The following is a 20,177-nucleotide window of genomic DNA, read 5'->3' on the forward strand; positions in this document are numbered from 1 at the left end:
AAATTTTTCCACTGGGATTGGATGAAAAAGAAAAAGAAGATTTGCCCAAAATAGAATAAACCACGCCCCCATTGCTTATTATTTTGAATTTTTACGTTTGAAAGAAGGGTATTAGTTGACATTAATGATATAAAATACTTATTACAAATCACAGATAATCCTAATAAAAATTTAGCAAATTTGCTTAGCTTTTCTTTTGCATTTAAACTTCTGTGCAATATTATTTAGTGACTGCGAATGATTTAACAAATTATATTATGAAGGTCTCAAAATGAATGACCTCCTTTCAGAGTAAAATATCACTGTTAGGCAGAAAATGAAGATGGATAAAATTAGAATATAATTCAGTTTCAAATTTAAACAATTACCTTTATTTTTTATTATCAATAAAATTTCTTTTGCGAAAAAAAAGGAAAAATTTAAATCAATCACGTGTATTTAATCACAATAAATAATAGAGCACTTCTAACTAATTAAACACTCTTTTTCCTGCGTTTTCCTTCATTTTAGCACCATGATTATAGTCTATACTTAATCCACTTCAATACACAATGAATAATGCTATTTGTGCTGAAGTTCAAAACTTTTCAATTTCCCAAATATATGGTGGTGGTGACATTTTGGATCGTGATCTATTCACGGGGAAATGTTATATTTTAGACACGATTCGGAAATCAACAATTGCAGTGAAATTGAAAATGTACCTGTGACAGTAAATAAATATATATTGTGTAGTTACAAGAACTTTTTTTTACTGCGGAAAACCCAAAAATAGACTGCAACAATATTTGGCTTCATTCACTAGAAAATTCTTTTTTTTTTCTCCCCGAGATTGGAATCTATTCAATTTATTTCTGGCCTATATGTGTGATATCCACAAAATTCTCTGAAAATATTTTTATTTTGCACATCAAACTTAATTTCACTCACCGTTGTGGACAAGTGGATTTGGGGAAAAATCAACGTATATTGAGGCAATTTAAATATATGAAGTGAATATTTGAACGGAATTTGTGAGATAACACGAGAGAGAGAAAAAAATCACTTGATACACACCTTCGTTTTTAAATATTTGAGAAATCTCATAGTTCTTGTCTGCTTTTTGGTTTTCTGACTCGTGATCTGTGTTTTCGACATGATGAGCTTTGAAACTATTTTTGCAAAAGCCAGCACACAAAATTGAGCTTATTTTCGACACACTGAAATTCTCTTTTAGTATTTTTAAACACCAACCGGCAATAATATTTCTGTTTTGTGGGGACTGTTCACTTCGCTGTTTAATTATTTAATAACATTTATTTTAAACCAAAGTAAAATGGTTTGTTTATTGAAATATCAACTTCTCTGCGAAAGAGAATGCCGTAAGGCACACTTGGGTACACTTTGCAAAGAAAAAAGTTCAACAAATAGAGCTCAGCTCAGCTGCGGGTTCACGATTCTCTGCAATTGGCACTGATTGAATTGGATGATACAGAAAGAACCACGACTAAATAGCGATTGATCACCAATTGGTTCAGTCGCATCTTTTTCCTTTTTTTTCTCTTCTTCTATTTTTGATATCAACCCCACACACCACAAAATACGATGTTGAACTGTTCCTGGCTCACTCTAAACTGCCATACAACCAGCTTCTTTCGCCCAATTACAGTATCGTCCCCGCAGTGTGCTCCACCACACCATTCCATGTCCCATTCACCATATGGTCAGACGCATCAGTGAGTCAAGTCAAGATTGACGACTCTCGGACACGGTTTGTTTATATTGGACTAACATGTCATCATTGTTCGCAATTCCGTTCACTCCATTTTGCTCCAAATAAAAACAATTTTCTAGAAACTAATTTGTCGTCCCCGTCACATTCGTCATTACACCTAATGTATGATGATATTCCCCAAGCAATTCACACCGCTTTTACTGGCTTTGTGCGCTTCCAAATTCTTCAGGTGAATTTAATAAAATCTGACGAAACGCCTCTCAATTATTATTGTCGTCAAAACTATTTTAGACTTTTTAATTTCATCACATATGGAAATCATTTCACGTGAGACAATCTATTGCTGAAAGTTTTTGTTTTCTTCACAAGAAGGAGTCTTAATGCAAATTTATTATTATATTATACGTTCGCATTCATTTGACTATGGAATGTTAAAGAGGTGGTAAATAAAAACCTCTAGAGCTTGGAATTTTACCCACATAGAGAAATTTTTGCCATGGACAACCTGCTGGAAGATTTCTATATGTTGTTATACATTTTTATAAATCTTTAATAGAAATTTTTATTTCCAAAAGCTCTTTTTCTGGCTTCATTTTGAAACTGAAGAGGAATATAAATTGATCACAAGACTGTAGCGGTTCGAATAAATTGCAGTGGTTGTTTGAAAAGTTTTTATAAAATCCACGTGTAAGAAGAAATCCTAGGGAAGTTCTTGAAATTCCATTTTAACTATTTATTAGGTGAATCATCAAGTGATTAAGCATTTGTCAGAAAACACAAAAAAACAGAAAGTATCTCAAGGTTGATCTGAAGCTTCACAATGTTAATTAATTTCTTCAAATACGTTTCATTTTAAGCTTTGCATCAAAGCCCTTTTGAATCTCAATAAAGAAAATCAGGAGATTTTATTTCAGAATGATTCTCAAGATTTAAAAATTCTAATGAGATTGAGAACTTTTAAGGAAAGCTTTAAAGAATTAAGAACAAAATGGAGAATTGAAATTAGTTTCATTATAAAGAACCGAAGGAAAATTTCATTCAACATTTTAAATTTAATTTCTAAGTCTGGAAACTCTGGAAATCCCATTTTCTACAACAAAAAATTTCTTCTTGAAAGCCAATATGAATTAAGGTAAAGTAGCCTCATATGAGGCATACAGATCTATCCAGAAGTTTATTCTAAGTAAGATTTTTATTAGAAAATAAAATATTTTTGGTCTTTTTTTTATATTTCTTTTATATAAATTTAGTCGAAGTTTATTGCTTTCGAATTAGAAGCTTTTCTTTTAATTTCTTATGATTATTTTCTAAAGAAAATTTTGCATTTGTATAAGAATTAAATTTCATTAATATTTTGCAAGAACATTGTTTGTTTGAACAGTCAAAAGAGAACGCCAAAGAAAACAAGAATGAGAAAAAATACTTTCACTAAAGTTATCCCATATTAGGCATGACGACCCTATATTCAAGGCTCACTAAAAAGAAAGTCTTCCTATAAGCCATATATAGTAAAATTTTCCCTTCTTTGCTCAAGGTGACCTTCGAGGAATTACCTACAGTATGATTGACAAAACTTTCAGAACAACCAACTTATGCTATTATCTTTGTATTTATAAAAGTTCAAGGCTTTGGTTTTTGCACTCGTGCCATTATTTTAAATATAAAGTAGAAATAAAACTGGTCTAGCGAGACAGTGGAACTCGCCACAATCTTCATTCCACCGCAATGGGCAATCGTATTAATTGGACACACAGGAAATGAATCTCCCACCCACAGCATTCAGGCAAAAGTGTTCTCCATTGATGCCAGAAGCAACAAAATGCTGTAATGTACTACAGTTTGATATGATAATACGTAAATATACTCCGCTATTGTCGTCCCGTGATCAAATTTAGTTCATTTATTTTTGCTGAAATTGTCAACATGTTTTTTTTTCCTTTAATTTCTTCGTGAGACTCAAAAAATTGTACAAAAGGTGATGAGACTATTTGGCATCTGATAGACATTGTACTTCATTTCCTTCTATTTTATCATATAAATAAAAGCATAATCAGGAGCGCACCAGATGGTATTTAATGAAGAATTTCAAATCATGAATTTCATGAAGATTTTCATGACGTTTATGCGGTTAAATAAAATTTATTATAAAATTTTTATGTTCTCTACCGAAGACTCATAAAAGATGAAATGAAAACTGTACAAAAAACACGAGAAACTTTCTCAGCTTTAGCAATAATTTTCCTATTCGCAATCACGCCTCGTATAGTTTTCCACGAAGAAAACATTTAAAGTTTAAAGTCCGTCTACCCCTAAATTAAAGTTTCATTTGAAGTAATAATTTTTTTTCATAGAGTGTAACAATGTTTTAAGATTTTTCTTTTCATTTTAATAAATTTGTTTTCTTTTGCAGTGAAGTTTATGTTTTTGAGAATTTTGAGAATTTTTGAAAATCATAAACAATACAAAAGAAAGAAAATTTAATAAGTGCATCAATATGCTAAACAACAAACCTAATAACAAATTTATATGGAGATCCTTCCTCTCAATTTATGTACAATGTAGGTATATAAATTTTTGATTAGGTAATGAATTCTTAATTTTGTGAGGAAAGATCTCTCAGTGTTCTTTCTATAAATATGTCTGCATTGGCACAAATATTTCTCGCACTGTGCAGAAATTATAAATTTTAATAGAAAAGTAAAGAAAGTAAGAAAATTTATAGTACAAAGAAAATTAAGAAAAAAATAAGAAATTGAGCCAATTTTTGATCAAATTCAACTCCTATTGGAAATAATAAAACAGAAAAAGAAAAAAAAAGGTTGAAGAAGCTTACACAATTAAAAGTGAAATTAAAAAAAAAGTAGTAATAAATGCTTTAGAGCCAATTAATACTTATTTAGAAGGTAATTTTCAAACAACTAAATTGATATAATAAAAAGAAAATAACGAAATTGTGCAAATCTAGTACAAATAACACTTCCAAATATTACGAATGATTTAATAAATATTTATTATAACGTTGGATGATTGATTCTCAAATGAGGCGAATTTGATGAATTTGATAAAATAATTTGGATGTGTGAGAGAGAAAAATAAACAGACGATTGATGGAGTCTCATGAGAAAAGATTTTATGTAAATAAAATGTGAGAGATGCTCTTTTTTTGCAATATTTATCATCTGATTTGAGATGAGATTTTTTATCACGAAATTTTCTACGTTTTATATTATTTTTTTTCGACTCAAGTCAACAAAATATCAAGCTTGCTCTTATGAAATAAATATTTAGAAAAAAAATCACTGCAAAATATTTTCTGCTGGGATTCGACTAAATTTTTATTTGTCCTAACCTCCACACCCTCCAAATCGTTGGATCCTGTTTGACTTTTGATAATATTGAAGATTTTAACGTAGGGCGCCTTAAGCAGCTGATTTATAAGAATTCATAAGAAATAATTTAATTAATAGAATTCACTTTTATGTTTTTTTTGCATAGATTAATACTAAAATAAATAAACTTAACTAAATAAAATATATAATATTATTAATTATTCTTAATGTTATAAATTTTTATATATTTTTCTAAAAATAAACTCATTTTTTTAATGTACGAAAAATCTCCATTGAGATTTAACATTCATTTTCCTCTCTTGCACTTAAAATTCCTGATTTATATTCATTTTAATTGGTTTGCACATATTTTTTTTTATGTTTATTTTCTTTATGCTCTTTCTCATACTTCATCGCCTTGCATCCAACACATTGCCCTCAATCTTATTTAACAACTATATAATTATAACTATATATATTCACTTTACTATAAAGCGATTATCAGGTTCATTGTTATTTATACTTAATATTAAATTAGCAAAATAAAATTGAGAGGAGATTAAATAAACTTCTGGCACTTACCTCCCATGACTCTCGCGTTAATTCAGCAATGTCCTCACCGTCACTATTCACTCGACCCTCCTGTTTTTTGTGAGATGAAAAGAAAAAGTCAAAAAATCATTTTACAATATTGCTCAGGCCGTGAGTGAGAGATTCACGTGTGGAGAGTTTATAAAAATTTACCTTGGAAACACCTCCTTGAGCCCATTCGGTGTCGTGCTGAATGAGTTCGTATCCACGTTCAGCAACTTTCTCCTCATTCAATTCACCATACAAATGCGGAACCCAGGAATTCAAAAATCGAAACAGTTCATCGACACTGCGAATAGAATACAAATGAGTATGTGAACAATTTCGTATATAGAGCAGTGATTTCTTTGGCATTTGGCAGTGCTTTTTCATTGGGGGATTTTTCAGCAATAAAATTCATACTTTTTGCAACTAAATAAAGTTTATTTTTACTGAGGGAAATGGCCTAATTTTGTATACAAAAAGAAAAGTTTTTGGTGGGAAAAGTGTGATGGAAAATTTTGTATTCATTCTAATATATTTTCTAAAAAGAAATTTGAATAATTTCTGATAAAGATACCTTTTTAAAAATATTTGCGCAATTTTTTATTAATGTTTTAATGTTTTTTTTTAACTTTGTAGCAAAATTCTAAAAGAAAAAGTTATGCAGAATAAAAGTTTCTTGGAAAAACTTTATGAAGAACACTCGAGAAAATTTTAATGATGGGAAACTTTAATTTGTTCAATTTAATGTTTGTAAAATGAACAAAAATTAACTGAAACTTTCACATTGACTAAACAATGAGAGAGTCATAATTTTCAAAGAATTTTCCAGAAAAAAAAGATCTCGTTTTTACATTCTTCTTCAATATTTCTTTTACGTCAATATTCGAACTTTCCCGAAGCACCTGAATTGTCAATTGGTTAATCACAGGCATAACGCATTGATTTAACTAAATTTCCCCATTTCCCGCAGAGTTGAAAAGTCCAAACTATTGACTGGAAGTTAAAATTGGAAAAGAATTTTTTTCAGAGAACCCCCATAGACTTCAAGGCTGCTCTTCAATTATTAAATATCTAGATCATCTGCTTATTTGAAGGACTTTTTCCGTATCTTGTGCAAAAATAATCTTGATTCAGAAGGTTAATCTTGAAAAAAAAATTATCTAGCAAATTCAATAGAGAAATCAAGATTATAAAAAATTATTTACGAAAGAAATTAAAATTCAAGAGAAAGAATTCCAGAATCAAGAGCAAGAGTTCAAGAATCATGAATCAAGTTCTTATTTAGCAAATTGCTCAATAGATTGTAGCAAAATCACGTATAGAACTCACCGATTCTTCGGAATACTGAACCAATATTCGGGCCGCAATTTATTCTTGCCATATGACATGACCGAGGTGGGTAGGGGCACGGATTTGCCCATTGGTCTTCCCATTCTCAATCTCAAATACAATGGTGGATCCGGACAGGCACGAGCTGGTCGTGGAATTAATTCTGCAAATAAAAAATGTGAGAAAATTAAGAGAAAAATTAGTCAGATCCCATGAAATGTGTCTCATGAGGAAAATCCTTCAGAATATTTCACACACAAGAGATGGAAGAATTTGCATAGTTTTGCTTAACACGTTAATCCATGAAGAGGACAAAAAAAAGAGACAATCATTCATAGATCACATTTCTATGAATTGTAAAAATGTTTCATTGGAAAAGTCATACAATTCTGTTTTCTCTTCTCCACCATCAAAAGCCATTTCACCACAAAAACGTCTAAAGCGAAGCTCACAGATTTGTTTTTTAATTAAGAACAGAAAAAAAATAGAAAACTAAAACAACAATTCGATGACACAGATTACTCACCAAAAAACAGTATGGATCAAAAATAAAGCTCTAAAATCAAACGAATATACTATATATATTTCTAAAACAAAGCTCTGCATATCAAACCTGACAAAAAAATGTTTACAAGAGAAGGTAGAAATAGGTACCAAAATGAGAGCGATGGTGTCATATTCACTTTTTTTTTGTTTTGGGAAAGACAATTAAATAAATTTAATTTACCATCACATGATGACCAGTTTTTTTGGGATGGAAACTCAAATTAGAAAGACAAATGAAATTATCATATGGGGTGATTAACAGTGATGTTATATATAGAGCAAAATGTGTGAATTTTCATTTTAATGTTTTCTGTTGTACAAGAGTGAATTTTATGACTTACAAGGAAATTATAAAAAATTTGCATTAACTTGCACAATATTGAGTTTTTAAAAAATTAAATGATAAACACGCACACACGTCAAATGAACAGACAGAACGGTAGGTAGGTAGACAGAAATAAAAAGGTATGATGTCACTATGGAAATGTTTCCACAAAAAAAAACATGAGAAAGAAATTAAAGAAAATATTGTGTTTTGATGCCAAAAAGACGGAAGTTAAAAAAAGATTAGTGAATTAGATTTGAAGGATAAAAAAATCAAGAAAAAATAGACAAACACTCTTGACCACGTTTAGTATTAAAAAAAAAAGAATATAGAGAAAAAATGTATAGTCTTTTTGTTTATTTTTGGTAGTGATGCAAAAGACACGAAAGACCTACCAAGTTGTTCAAGTTGTGGAAACAACGGAGCCCTCACTAGAAGATGGCATTGTGCTTTAATTAGTTTATCATTCCTCTTAACAGTTAAAAAAAAAGTTTTGTGTTTTTATAATAATTAAGAAGATAAATCTCAGAAAGAAAAAGAACATAAATGAGACGAAAAAACAATGAAATAACCATAATGCAAAAATTCTAAGAAAAAAGTAACAATATTCTAAAAAAAATATGTAAAGAATAACATAAAAATTAAATCTTAAATTACAAAATTAAATTTTTTATCGATTCAAATGCACCCAATGTGGTTCTAATTCTAATTTCAAGTTATTTTTCTTTATTCAAGAAAGAACGCAATAAGAAAATTATGGGAATTGCGCGCAAAATGAGAGCAAAAAATGGTACAAAAAAATAAGCATTGAAATTGCAATTACAACCACATTTTCCCAAAGAAATTTACATTGCACTTCAATCGACTTTCAAAACTATATAGTAAAATTAATATATATTATCATGGTGCAGCATCTAATGAGCTGTGCACATTGCATCTAAAAGTTCATCAAGTTAATCATTTCATTTGATATTATTGACATTTTCGTGGAAAGAAAATAAAATAAAAAGAAAAACAGACAATCATAATCTCTGAACTCTGAACAATTTTTTTCGTATCAAGAAAACGTTTATAGAACAACTAACAAACTTTAAAAATCCATAATTTTCAAACTGAAACTCCGCGCTAAGTGTGCAAAAATTTATATAAAAATATATAAAAGAAGAAATAAAATTTGCATTTGAACAACTTACTGTCGAAGCTGACAAAAAGTTCCGGCATATCGTCAATTGAAACCATTGATCGGTAGTCCAATTTGGGTGGTGGTGCCTTGCTGGATTTGTGAGATGATGGATGCGAAGAAGATTCCGAAGAGCTGGGACTTGGTCGAATGAATGTTCCAATGGATGAACGTCTAAATGGGAAATAGAGAGAATAAAATATTTTTTTTTAGCAAACATTTTATTCTACGCAAAGAGATAATTTTTACAACAAGATGGGAATTTCGGAATACAACATTATTTCTCTAGCATTTTATTTACATTCAAATAGAGGTGTAACACAAAGTGACACAGAGAAGTTTACATAATACACTGATGGACAAGTAAATAGAGCTAAATCTGCAATATGCTGGGAATTTTCTTGATTATTTTGTTAATTTTTTTGAATGTTTTTTGTAGGAGTATTTTTCTCCTTCCGGAGGCGTCAATATATTGGATGCGAGTTTAAAAGAAATTCTGCAAAGATTCAGTAAAGAATTCTTCAATTAATTTTTTTTCAGTTAATATTTCTCGATTTGTACCATTTTTAGGCCAGAAAAAGCAAAAGAAAATTCTCAAATTTTCAAATTTATTCAATTCTAAATTTTGTAGACTTTTATCTTCTTCTTCAGGTTCATAAAAATGTTATTTTTTTTTTAATTAAAGAGCCGATTTTAGCAAAAAAAAAACATTTCTTTTCTTATCAATAAAAATCTCTTAAAATAAGAGCCAACAACAACTTGCAGAGGTAGCTCCATTTCTATGTCCACAATTGTATTCTTATAGATGGAAAAGTAAAAACCACTGAGAGATTTATTTAAATAAAAAAAAAAACAAGTTTCATAAATTACTGAAAACATTCATCATCAATAATTAATGTCCTTACCCGGGGGTATTTTGCCCCTCGTGTGGTGTCAATGGGGGCACTGGGGAGCCCCCAGAATCTTCGGATGGTGTTTTCGATAGGAATAAATTGCCACCCAATTCCGAAACTAACGTTATTGGGGAACTAAAATATTTTCATGTCGCCGTACACGCGATATTTTTTTTTGTTTATTTGTGTATGGAATAAAATTCGAGAGAATTTGCAAAGATATTTGTTTTTTCATATTGATTTTGGTGTGATGAATGAAAAGAAAAAGTGTTTTATTGTGTGTGGGAGGGAAGAAAATTCAATCCATTGGTAGCATAAAAAATTTTGCAAAAAGGTTCTCATCAATTATTTTGAACGAAAACAACGGATATTTAGTTTTGTTTGATAACATTATTATTTTTTTTTAATTATTTATTATAGGAAAAGTTAGAGAGAGAGTGATGATTTTGTGGGGTGAAAGGTTACCCCATAAGTGCAATAAATAATATTTGTATGTGGAATATATTGGAATGTAATGGAATTATCTCATCTTACCTGGAGAATACTTTGGAGAATACACTCTGATTGGAGTCTCCGGTATTGGGTGCTGATTCAATTGATTCAGACTTATTTCCTTCACCCGTGAGCCCCTCAACCCACGCCAGGGGGTACGACAGTCGTTTCAGCATCTGCAAATGAGTTTGAAGGGGGGAAGTGAGATTGATAAGTCCCGTGTGTGCGTAATTCAATATAAGGCTATTTGCAATCAACCTTGTTCTTCTTATCACCACCCATCTTGTCAGTGGCCTGATGCTCACTATCTTCAACACTGAAGCTCACACTCGATGTTTTCTTCCTGCCACCTTGATCGAGATTACCCGCAGTGGCTGTCGATTGGGCGCTGAGGGTCATTTGTGCAGATTTCGGGGGGCTATCGCTGAAGTGGGTCGCCGCAATCGTAAGTGGTGGCACCCAATCGGAACTGAGAACAATATCCGCATCGCTGTACACCTTCTTCGTGGGTATCTGCTGTACAGGTGGCAATGGCAGTGAAATGGGATCACGTATATCAATCCCCGAATCATGGCACGATAGCTTCACAAGTTGCTGATCCTCATCATCCGGTTGACTAATCACCGGTGGTGCCTGTGGCATTGATGCCACAGTCTCGAGACTCTCTTCGGCAACATCCTCCTCATCTTCCTGAGATCTTTGACTAATGGAATGACAATTTCTACATTTTTTGATTCATTTGCCCAACACAATGTGGACGAGGAAGAAAAACAAAAACAATTAACCACCGATTAAAAGAAATCTTCTTTTCCCAACTCTTTAAAATTGAAACCCCCCAAAAATACATAGTGGAGTTAGTAGCAACTTTCTACGTCATAAATTACCCCCAATTATTGCGCACATGCAATGCCGATTAAAGCCATTCTCCACGCCGTTCGGTAAAAAAATATAAAATGTAATAAAAATTAATATCAAATTCGGTGTTAGTTTTTTTTCATTTTTCTTCACTCCTCTCAAGATTTCTTTGTCCAAGGAAAGAACTGTGGGAGTTTTTATAATTTGGAAAGCATTTTTTCTTCTACAAATAAAATGTCTTCCCCTCCCTACTTACCTATCTTTACTCGGGATAGCCCAATGTTGATCCAAAAGACTCTTTCTACGCTCTTCCAATGTCTTCATTTCACTCGTCATCATGTCGAGGGTTTTCTCATCGCTTGTCTCACCTTTCTGTTCGTCAGCTGAAATGGGAAAAAATTCCCAGAAAATATTAAATTACAGCTAAATCTGCTAATTTATCACAACAAAAGGAAGTAAATGGTTCACGAAAGCTTTTCTTGCAAATTTAATTATAAATTCGCAAGACTGCAATTTTTATTTAATTCTAGTTCTCGGCCGACTCATAAAAAATTCTTTTAAGAGACAAGAAAGGGTTAATTTATGTAATTTAAGAGATTGATAATAATTTAAATAATAACACTGAGCTAATATTTAATTAAAGTATGGAATGAAAAGATTAATCACAATGTCATCGTCTGTATTTATTTAAACAAATAATTTAATAATACAGTGTTGATATTCAATTAAGAGAACTTTAAGAGAGAAAAAAGTAGAAAAATTTTCCTCACAGTGATGATCTTCATTTTGATTTTATCATTCTTTTACAGCCACACGTAGCCAACATATTACCATAATTATCAAGAATTCATTTAGATAACATTGACACAACCTAATTGACCTAATAATTTCAAAAAAATAAAGAAAAAGGAAAATTATTCTTTAAAACTAATTTATTTTCTTATCACAATTTTCTTTTGAAAAAAAAAAAAAAGATTTTCAAAGAAAGAAATTAAAAGAAAATTTAATTAGTTTTTTTTTGAATAAATTAAATTATTCAAAAAGTACGTCGGAGTTGAAAGTTCTTTCGTTATGAAAGCACTTTGTTCTTTTTTCCAATCTCGAATGGAAGCTGAAAAAATGTTTCCATTCAGAAGTACATTTTCCTAAATTAAAAAATAAATTAAACTAAATAATAAAAATTTATAACAAGTTTTGTTTTGTGCTTGACTTTCTACTCTAGCAAACATCGGAAAGAATTATTTTCTTTTCCTTCAGATTTATTCAATTGCTAGAAATAATTAGTTAAAGCTCCTTTTATCACCCCGCGATACAATAAGAGTTGCAATTATAATAATCATATCAACAATTGTAAATAAAAAAGCAAACAAATATAGCACGTTATATATTTTTATCTTTTCCACTGAAAAAAAAAATAAAACTTTACTCCGGATCTCGTAGAAATTCTTTTTCAGTATGAGAAGCAATTAAGATAAGGCAATGAAAACATATTTGCCAGGAACAAAAAAACCTAACTACGACACCTCTGATATGAAAACGAAGAAGCACGAGGCATGTGTGGTGTGGTAGATATTAAAATTGAACTTTAGAGATTTTGTTGACTTTGCATAAACTTACATTTGGTCTCTTTGGCTTCTGCAGCTGCTGCTGTTCCCGCCTTATCCAGGCAATCGCGTGTGGTCTCACGGAATTCAGCAAGTGTCGCTGCATGCTGGAGATTTGTCGGTGTCACGAGATCACGTTCAAATGCTTTCGGGAAGGCATCACCTTCACGTCCATTGCTACTACAGACACTCTCTTGATCATCACACCCCTCCACGGAGCCCACACCCAATTCCGGGAATGTTTCATCCTTCACAAGGAGGGAATCCTTCCCCGGTGAATGGGTGCTCTCGTAGCGACTTATCTGGGGCTTTGGGTAATACACCTCGGGTTTATCATTGCTCTGCTCATTGCCCACGCGCATGTGGGCGATATCGTGAAAGATTGCCGCATTAACCACGAGATCCATGGGGGCAATGACACCATAGCTTTCGGGTCCATGCTCAATTACCAATGGATCGGACACATTGGGATCGAACATGACGGCATTGGGTGTCACGAGAAGGACACCACCGACAACCCCTTGGCCATCGGTTATGTGTCTCACGTTTATTTTGAGGAATCTCTGCGTTATCACCGGATCATCCTCATTGTGCTGCCCTTGCACATTTGGCGAGGATACTCGCTCAATGTGCCCGGGTTTTGGTGATCCAGGTCGTAGACCATCGAGAAGTTCTGCAGAATAAATTAAAGTTTATTAATTTAATTTTGTTTATGTTTTAAAATATTTTATTTGAAAAATTTCCTTATTTTCTTTTTATTTTTTAAATATTGAAATTTTCTGGATAACTTCTTAACCCCATTCAGCTGATATTTTTTGCTAAAAAAATCTAGACAATCTTGATAATTTTTTAGGATCAACAAACCCTTTGAAAAAACTAAAAGAGACTCATAATATTTAAGCATAGTTTATTACATGAATCATTAAGCACCTGTTTGATTAATTTGTCTAATAAAGAATATTAATAAAAATCATCTCAAATAATTAAATCGTTTTCCGGTAAAAATCAGAGATCATAAAATAAAAATAGAATTTTCTCCGCAGAAAAGAATTTTGCACGATCGCAATTCATAATAAAATCACATGATAAATTGGCGTAGAAAATTCTCCAAGCACAACGTAATTAAACATCATACAGTACAATCTTTTGGGTGACAAATCAATGCAGAAACAAAACTAACAATTTTTATGGCTGTTCAATTATAAATCAATCGATAGTGGATACTTTGCCCTTCACACCATGAATAGTTTAGTAACCACGCGTTCCCACAGTTCAATATTATTGATGTTTTCACGCAGGAGGAAAAGCAAATAGTGTAATGAAACAGGTGGATTTTATCGATGAGCTCATAATAAGTTTATTCCCAAATTATTTTGTTTTTTATGAATTAAATCGATTAAATCTCACCGCCGGTCTTTTTGAATACTGCTGTAAACATTACGAATCCATCTAAGGCACATCCGTGAAGGAAAACTGATAATTTTGATCACAATTGCACTGAGAAATTGCGTAAAAAACAACGCAAAGACCACCAACTTATTTCAACAACTTGCAAGTGTTCAGAGCCATAAGTACGTGGTGTATTGGTATTTTATGGTATGTTGTACGATCTGACAGTGACTCCTCTGACAACATACACCGAAAGCAACAACACCGACACATCTCAACTATATTTTATGATTTTAATATTTTAACGATGAAAGATTATTTATTTCAACATTTATTTTGTTTGAAAATTTTGTTCTTATAAAATTCTTTTAAATTCTCTATTCCAAAGAAGAGATTTCAGTGCTAAAACAGCATAAGAGCAGCGATAACTTCGAATTGATCGAACGGTCGAGTCTCAAATTCAAAAAGCAAAAATGTTTCATCGCGTTGAAGTAAAACGCACGAGGAAAATATACAGTACATGAAATAATTATTTAATCAGACGATGGAAAAATATTAAATTGCAATTTTCTGCAACAAAAAGACATTCTAATAATACTTTAAATTACAGTAGTGTCACGTAGAGAAGCCTTTGGTTTTTAAATGTAAAGAAAAGTGAGAAAATCATGTAAGAAAATGTAGTTTTGAATAAACCTTTAACGATAAAAAAACCGTTAAAGCAATGATATATAATTAAGCTTTCTTTTAAAAGCTCAATCATTATTCATAAAATTTTATTTTAATTAAAAATTTGTGATAAGTGGGTGTAAAAAGATTTTAGAAAGGTTTTCAATTTTTAGCTGAATTTTCAAGTATTAAAATATGGTAAAAAATAAAACAGAAGCTAATGTAACAGTCATGAAATTTCTTAATTGTTTTCTTCAGACTTGTGACTTAATTAAACAAATCTTTGCTTTAAAGGTTCTTTCCGTTCTTTTCTGAGAATAAAGAAATTCTTTAAAGCAAACTTTTCTGATTCAGAAGTCTTTGTTAAGCATCTGATAAGATGAAAAATCAACTGGCAATTAATTTTATCAGAGATTCATAAGAGAATGAATTATCAAAGTATTTCAGTTCTCTGAATCATTAATTTCTCATTTTAAGAATAATAAAAGATCTCAAAAAAAAATATTATTTATTACACACTGTAGCGCCCGACTCACTATCCAGCGAATATTAACCTAGCTCATAGAGTGAGTACCCTTAGATTGGCGGTAACTGTAACGGCTGCCCTTCCCTCGGCAACGGCTTCTGCCCCCAGGTTACAAACCCTCAATAGGTGAGAGAGAATACGAGAATCCTCAAGAGAACGTAGGAGAGCACTGAGAGAGTAATTATATGAGAGTGGTAAAGAGGGACGATGAGAGTAGAGTCAGTCGGAGCTCAGCCTTGTGCGGGTATGGCTGCAAGCTCAAAGTGCTCTTAGGGTTAGTTCGAGGACGAGGGTGGAGGTTACTGTGGGGAGTTGACCAAAGCCCTGTGGCGCCCCCTATTCAGGGCGCCACAACACAAAAAAATTATTCGTATTAGTCGAATACGAGTGAAATATTCGCACATATCTGCAGTTTGAGTCGCACTGTCTAATGTAAACAATATAGGAAATACTCGTCATTAACGAATGAGAGTGGCCCACTCACGAAAATTGACAGTTTCACTACGATTTTTGGTCAAAATTTATCTGTGTGTAGGCAACAAGTTAAGTTCATAGCTGAGATTTTTCCCTGCTTTGTTTCTTCAAACAAAGATTGATAAACTAAATAAAATATATGAAGAAGAATCTTCCAGAAATTCCTTAAGTTAATAATTTCGAGAATGTCGAAAGGTACTTTAACATTCCCATTTTAAAATAGCCTGCCCGTACTTAATTATTGAGATTATTTTTATTTCTTACCTTTCTCCTCGTGTAAATCATCTGTGGATTTTCCTGTCGGACTAGATTTCCCAGATGCCGTGGAACCTTCACCAGCACTCTCAGCGATAGCTGATTTATCAGGAACCAATAGCTGCTGTCCTGGGTAGATGAATGAGCTCACCAGCCTGTTGAGCTTCGATAATTCAGAGGGTGTCGTATCAAATCGTGCTGCCACTGAAGTCAGAGTATCTCGATCGCCAACCTGAGATGAAGATGAATTGCCCACGTTTAGCAAATTTAAAGAGCTAAAAAGTCTTCAATATTCAACGTGCAAAATTGGAAATTTTACTCACTGTATAAGTTGTTGTAGGAATTGGTGGAGCTTTCTTTCTTTCAGCATCTACAATAGAGGTTAAGATAGGACAGTGTATTAGTTATATTTATGTACACATTCCCTTATCACAATGTGACTTTTCACATGAACAAAAAAGCACATGGTTACTCGTATGTGAAGCACATTTAGGCTTGTCCCGATAGTCGAATATTTCGTAATCTTCACTCAAATTAATTGATTCGGTATTGAGGAGAAAATAAATGAGATAATCCCTGTGGCGTCTGAATATAAAAATTTGCCTTTCGTCATTCGTCATGGTCAAACGAGTACTGATGCTCAGTAGTGTTGAATGTGGCGACAAAAGGGCAATATGAGATTACAACCGAGTTTGAGAGATTCCAGTCAGAAGTGCTTAGAAGTGCGAAATGTGATATCGTTTGCAGATTATTACTTCTATATATTTTGTTACTCTCTCTCTCTCTCTTTCTAATTTTGTCTTTTTATCGCCTATATAGATATGAATGCATTTCCTCTTTTTTATTACTTTATACATAGTACATAGGTAGTTATTTCAATTAATTTAATTAATATATACTTTACCTCTTGATAAGCGCTCTACGCTATCAATTCTGCCCTCCACCTTCGATTTGAGAGAGTCCAAATCAAATGGAGCCAAACCATGATCCACACTCCTTGATTTACTCCTGCAGAGAAGAAAAGAGAAAAGCACAAAATACAGGTAAGTATCGGAGCTTTTGGGTAGACTGATTAAATTACTTAGATATGCGAAAAGCCCCTTAGGTAAAAAAAAACATATTTATAAAAATTTATTTATCCCCTTTCATGGTCCAATACACAACACACCGCATTGAACGCCTTTTATCTCACAAATCGCGTCCACCTTACCTTTAAGCAAAACCCTTCTTGCCATGTTGATTAAATTGAATTTATGCCAAGGACGAGAATACACAATTTTCCAAGATAAAGGAATTGATTTTCAAGAGCGCATGCAAATATTTTAGAGTACACAGATAAAATGAATTCGTAAAAAGTTCGTCAAATTTCTTGTGAGGTTCGTGAATTTCCCATGCATTTATATGGGGAAGTTCACCTCCAGGTTCGTAAAATTGGGTTTCAGCTCCTTTTGGAGGTAAAAGTTTGTAAGAATCCACCTCCAAAGTTCGTAATTCTCATTTTACCTCCAAAGTATGTCATTTTCACCTCCAAGTTTGTAGAAGGTTTGTAAGTTTGTTCTATAGGAGTTTTCGGAGTTTTCAGCTGTTTTCTCACTTTAACCTCGAAAAATCGTATAACCATCTCTCTTACTCTCTAATACGCCAACAAATTGAATATTCCACTTTGTCAAAGTTTTTTTTTTACCTTTCCTACCTTCCAATTGTGTAATTTATCCAGTGTGGTTAACAATGGAAGAGATCTTAAATGAAATTGTCCCACCTGAGAAATTGGAGAAATTCGAGAAGAAGTACCAGCAGGAATCGGAGGAGCAGAATGTGACATACAAGACACAATTTGAGTATGCTTGGTGCCTGGTGAGGAGCAATTATGGGGCAGACATCAAGAAGGGAATCATCTTGTTGGAGAATCTGGCAACGAGACATCCGAAGGGGAAGAGGGACTACATCTACTACCTCGCCACGGGGCATACGCGTATCCGGGAGTACACAGTTGCCCTAAAGTACGTCCGGAGCTTCCTGCAGATTGAACCAAATAACCAGCAAGTCATCACATTGGAGCAGATCATCAAGAAGAAGATGCAACGTGACGGAATGATTGGTGTTGCCGTGGCCGGAGGGGCTGCCCTGGTTATCGGTGGGATCCTCGGTCTGGAATTCGCCATGGCAAAGAAATGATACGCACCAAAAATTCCATCAAAGAAGTCATAGAAGCTAAATTTTCCCTGCAAAACTCTTTCTTCGATCGAATGATAAGAATGATAAGAGATATAATGTAAAAAGTATTAGAGAGAGAAAAGGATATTTCAATGTTTTTTTTTTAAATGTTCAATTGAAATTAATGAAGCTGTAATTAGTAATTAAATACTGATCACTTATGTCGAATATTCCTTAAATATTTTTTAATCTTCTTTTAACTGTTATTCTTTCTTAAATAAAGCAATAAACTTCTGTGCCTACTTTAAAATGCAAAATCTTCATATCGGGCTCATACTGGGAATGAGCATGAATTAGGGTCCCCATATTCCAAGAAACGTATACACCAAAAATCTATCTGTGAATTCGTAACCTTCGCTAAAATGCAAGAGAACGGAAATAAAGATATGCAGCTAACGGCTGTACAGGGACGAAATTCTTATATTATTTTACAGATATACAGATCTCATCATTCAGGAAATATCCTTGGGATTCATATACTTTTTGCAGGTTAACTCCTTCATTATTTTGCAGAATAATTTTTAGGGAAGGACGGTCCCATTTCACAAAATTCAGGCATGAAGAGCCGCTTAAACTGTCAGATACATTAACAGATCCTTCTTGCTGTGCGTTGATTAGCTGACTTTTCCACTCGCTCAGTTTTTTTTCGAAATAATGATCTTTGATACCCCACTGGCAAGAGATCGTCCACATCCTTAATTGTCATATCCCGAAGGCGATTAAAAATAAAGGAAAAATATAAAAGAAAATCGGGTAACGCGATTTTTACGATTTTTCGAGGTTAAAGTGAGAAAACAGCTGAAAACTCCGAAAACTCCTATAGAACAAACTTACAAACCTTCTACAAACTTGGAGGTGAAAATGACATACTTTGGAGGTAAAATGAGAATTACGAACTTTGGAGGTGGATTCTTACAAACTTTTACCTCCAAAAGGAGCTGAAACCCAATTTTACGAACCTGGAGGTGAACTTCCCCATATAAATGCATGGGAAATTCACGAACCTCACAAGAAATTTGACGAACTTTTTACGAATTCATTTTATCTGTGTACATTGCGATTCCAAAAAAAGGTATAATACACAACGTGTATTTCCTAAAAATTGAGATACTCCCTCCCCCCAGAAAAGAAAACATCGTGCTCAATTTCTTTTGCGAAAATAAACAGAATAAACATCGCAAATGAAATGGAAAGTAGAGACGCAAGAAATAAAAATAAATCTGCAAATTTTTTTTGGCAAAGCGTGTTTGTGTTGTAATTATAAAAAATTATAATTAGGTCATGAACACACGGTTGACAACGTCATATTATGGTGCAAAATAATAAAAAGAATTTATCTAATATGTGCTAAAAATCACACACGGTGTACAGGCCATTAGCAAAGGAAACTTACCGAAAGACTGGACCTCCAGTACGTGATAAAATATCAACATCAGCTTGACTTGATCTACGAGACCTATTGCAATGTGCAAATCACACACAAAAGATGGTGAAGGAAAAAAATAAAATAAAAAAGGTAAATAGCAAACTCAGAAAGATGCAAAAAGAAAGAAAAAAATAAAATTTGCAAAAAATATTGTGCAAATGGTGAAAATGAAATTTATGCATGAATCTTATGGAAAATTGCAAGCAAAATTTGTAGCGATAAGAATGTTATAAATGAGTATGAACTATATATTTTAGATAAAATGACAAAACACACATTTAACTATGAAAGCTTTCAAAAGTTTATATGATAAAATTGTATGTAGAATAAATGTGCTATTGTGTTTGCATTTCAGGTGGAGTTTATTGTGGAGTAAAAGCTCAA

At 32.6% G+C, this 20,177-nt stretch overlaps 2 protein-coding genes across 40 annotated transcripts in view; one reads left to right on the forward strand and one right to left on the reverse strand.

The window, feature by feature from the left end:
* The window catches only part of LOC129791433 (TLD domain-containing protein 2), a 98,532-nt gene that overhangs the window by 13,860 nt on the left and 64,495 nt on the right, over nucleotides 1-20,177 (reverse strand). For 7 of the 39 annotated variants that reach the window (XM_055829719.1, XM_055829736.1, XM_055829727.1 and 4 more), the window contains 14 exons: nucleotides 19,761-19,823; nucleotides 17,058-17,161; nucleotides 16,477-16,523; nucleotides 16,163-16,385; nucleotides 12,857-13,516; nucleotides 11,496-11,622; nucleotides 10,643-11,105; nucleotides 10,427-10,560; nucleotides 9,013-9,173; nucleotides 8,215-8,250; nucleotides 6,949-7,111; nucleotides 5,788-5,923; nucleotides 5,626-5,685; nucleotides 5,064-5,141 (listed from right to left, as the gene is read on the reverse strand). In XM_055829719.1, coding sequence (XP_055685694.1) covers nucleotides 5,064-5,141; nucleotides 5,626-5,685; nucleotides 5,788-5,923; nucleotides 6,949-7,111; nucleotides 8,215-8,250; nucleotides 9,013-9,173; nucleotides 10,427-10,560; nucleotides 10,643-11,105; nucleotides 11,496-11,622; nucleotides 12,857-13,516; nucleotides 16,163-16,385; nucleotides 16,477-16,523; nucleotides 17,058-17,161; nucleotides 19,761-19,823 — 2,455 coding nt within the window. The other 32 variants (XM_055829764.1, XM_055829773.1, XM_055829755.1 and 29 more) reach the window with 20 other exon arrangements.
* LOC129792821 (mitochondrial fission 1 protein-like) lies at nucleotides 17,786-18,735 on the forward strand. The gene has a single exon (XM_055832195.1). It carries the CDS (start codon nucleotides 17,882-17,884, stop codon nucleotides 18,326-18,328), a length of 447 nt encoding a protein of 148 aa, XP_055688170.1. The 5' UTR covers nucleotides 17,786-17,881; the 3' UTR covers nucleotides 18,329-18,735.

Source organism: Lutzomyia longipalpis, chromosome 1 (genome assembly GCF_024334085.1).
Source record: "Lutzomyia longipalpis isolate SR_M1_2022 chromosome 1, ASM2433408v1".
Taxonomy (NCBI): Eukaryota; Metazoa; Arthropoda; class Insecta; order Diptera; family Psychodidae; genus Lutzomyia; species Lutzomyia longipalpis.

Bases quoted from the DNA above. Each gene is read 5' to 3' on its own strand.
- LOC129792821 (XM_055832195.1), top strand. From the start codon at position 17,882: ATGGAAGAGATCTTAAATGAAATTGTCCCACCTGAGAAATTGGAGAAA.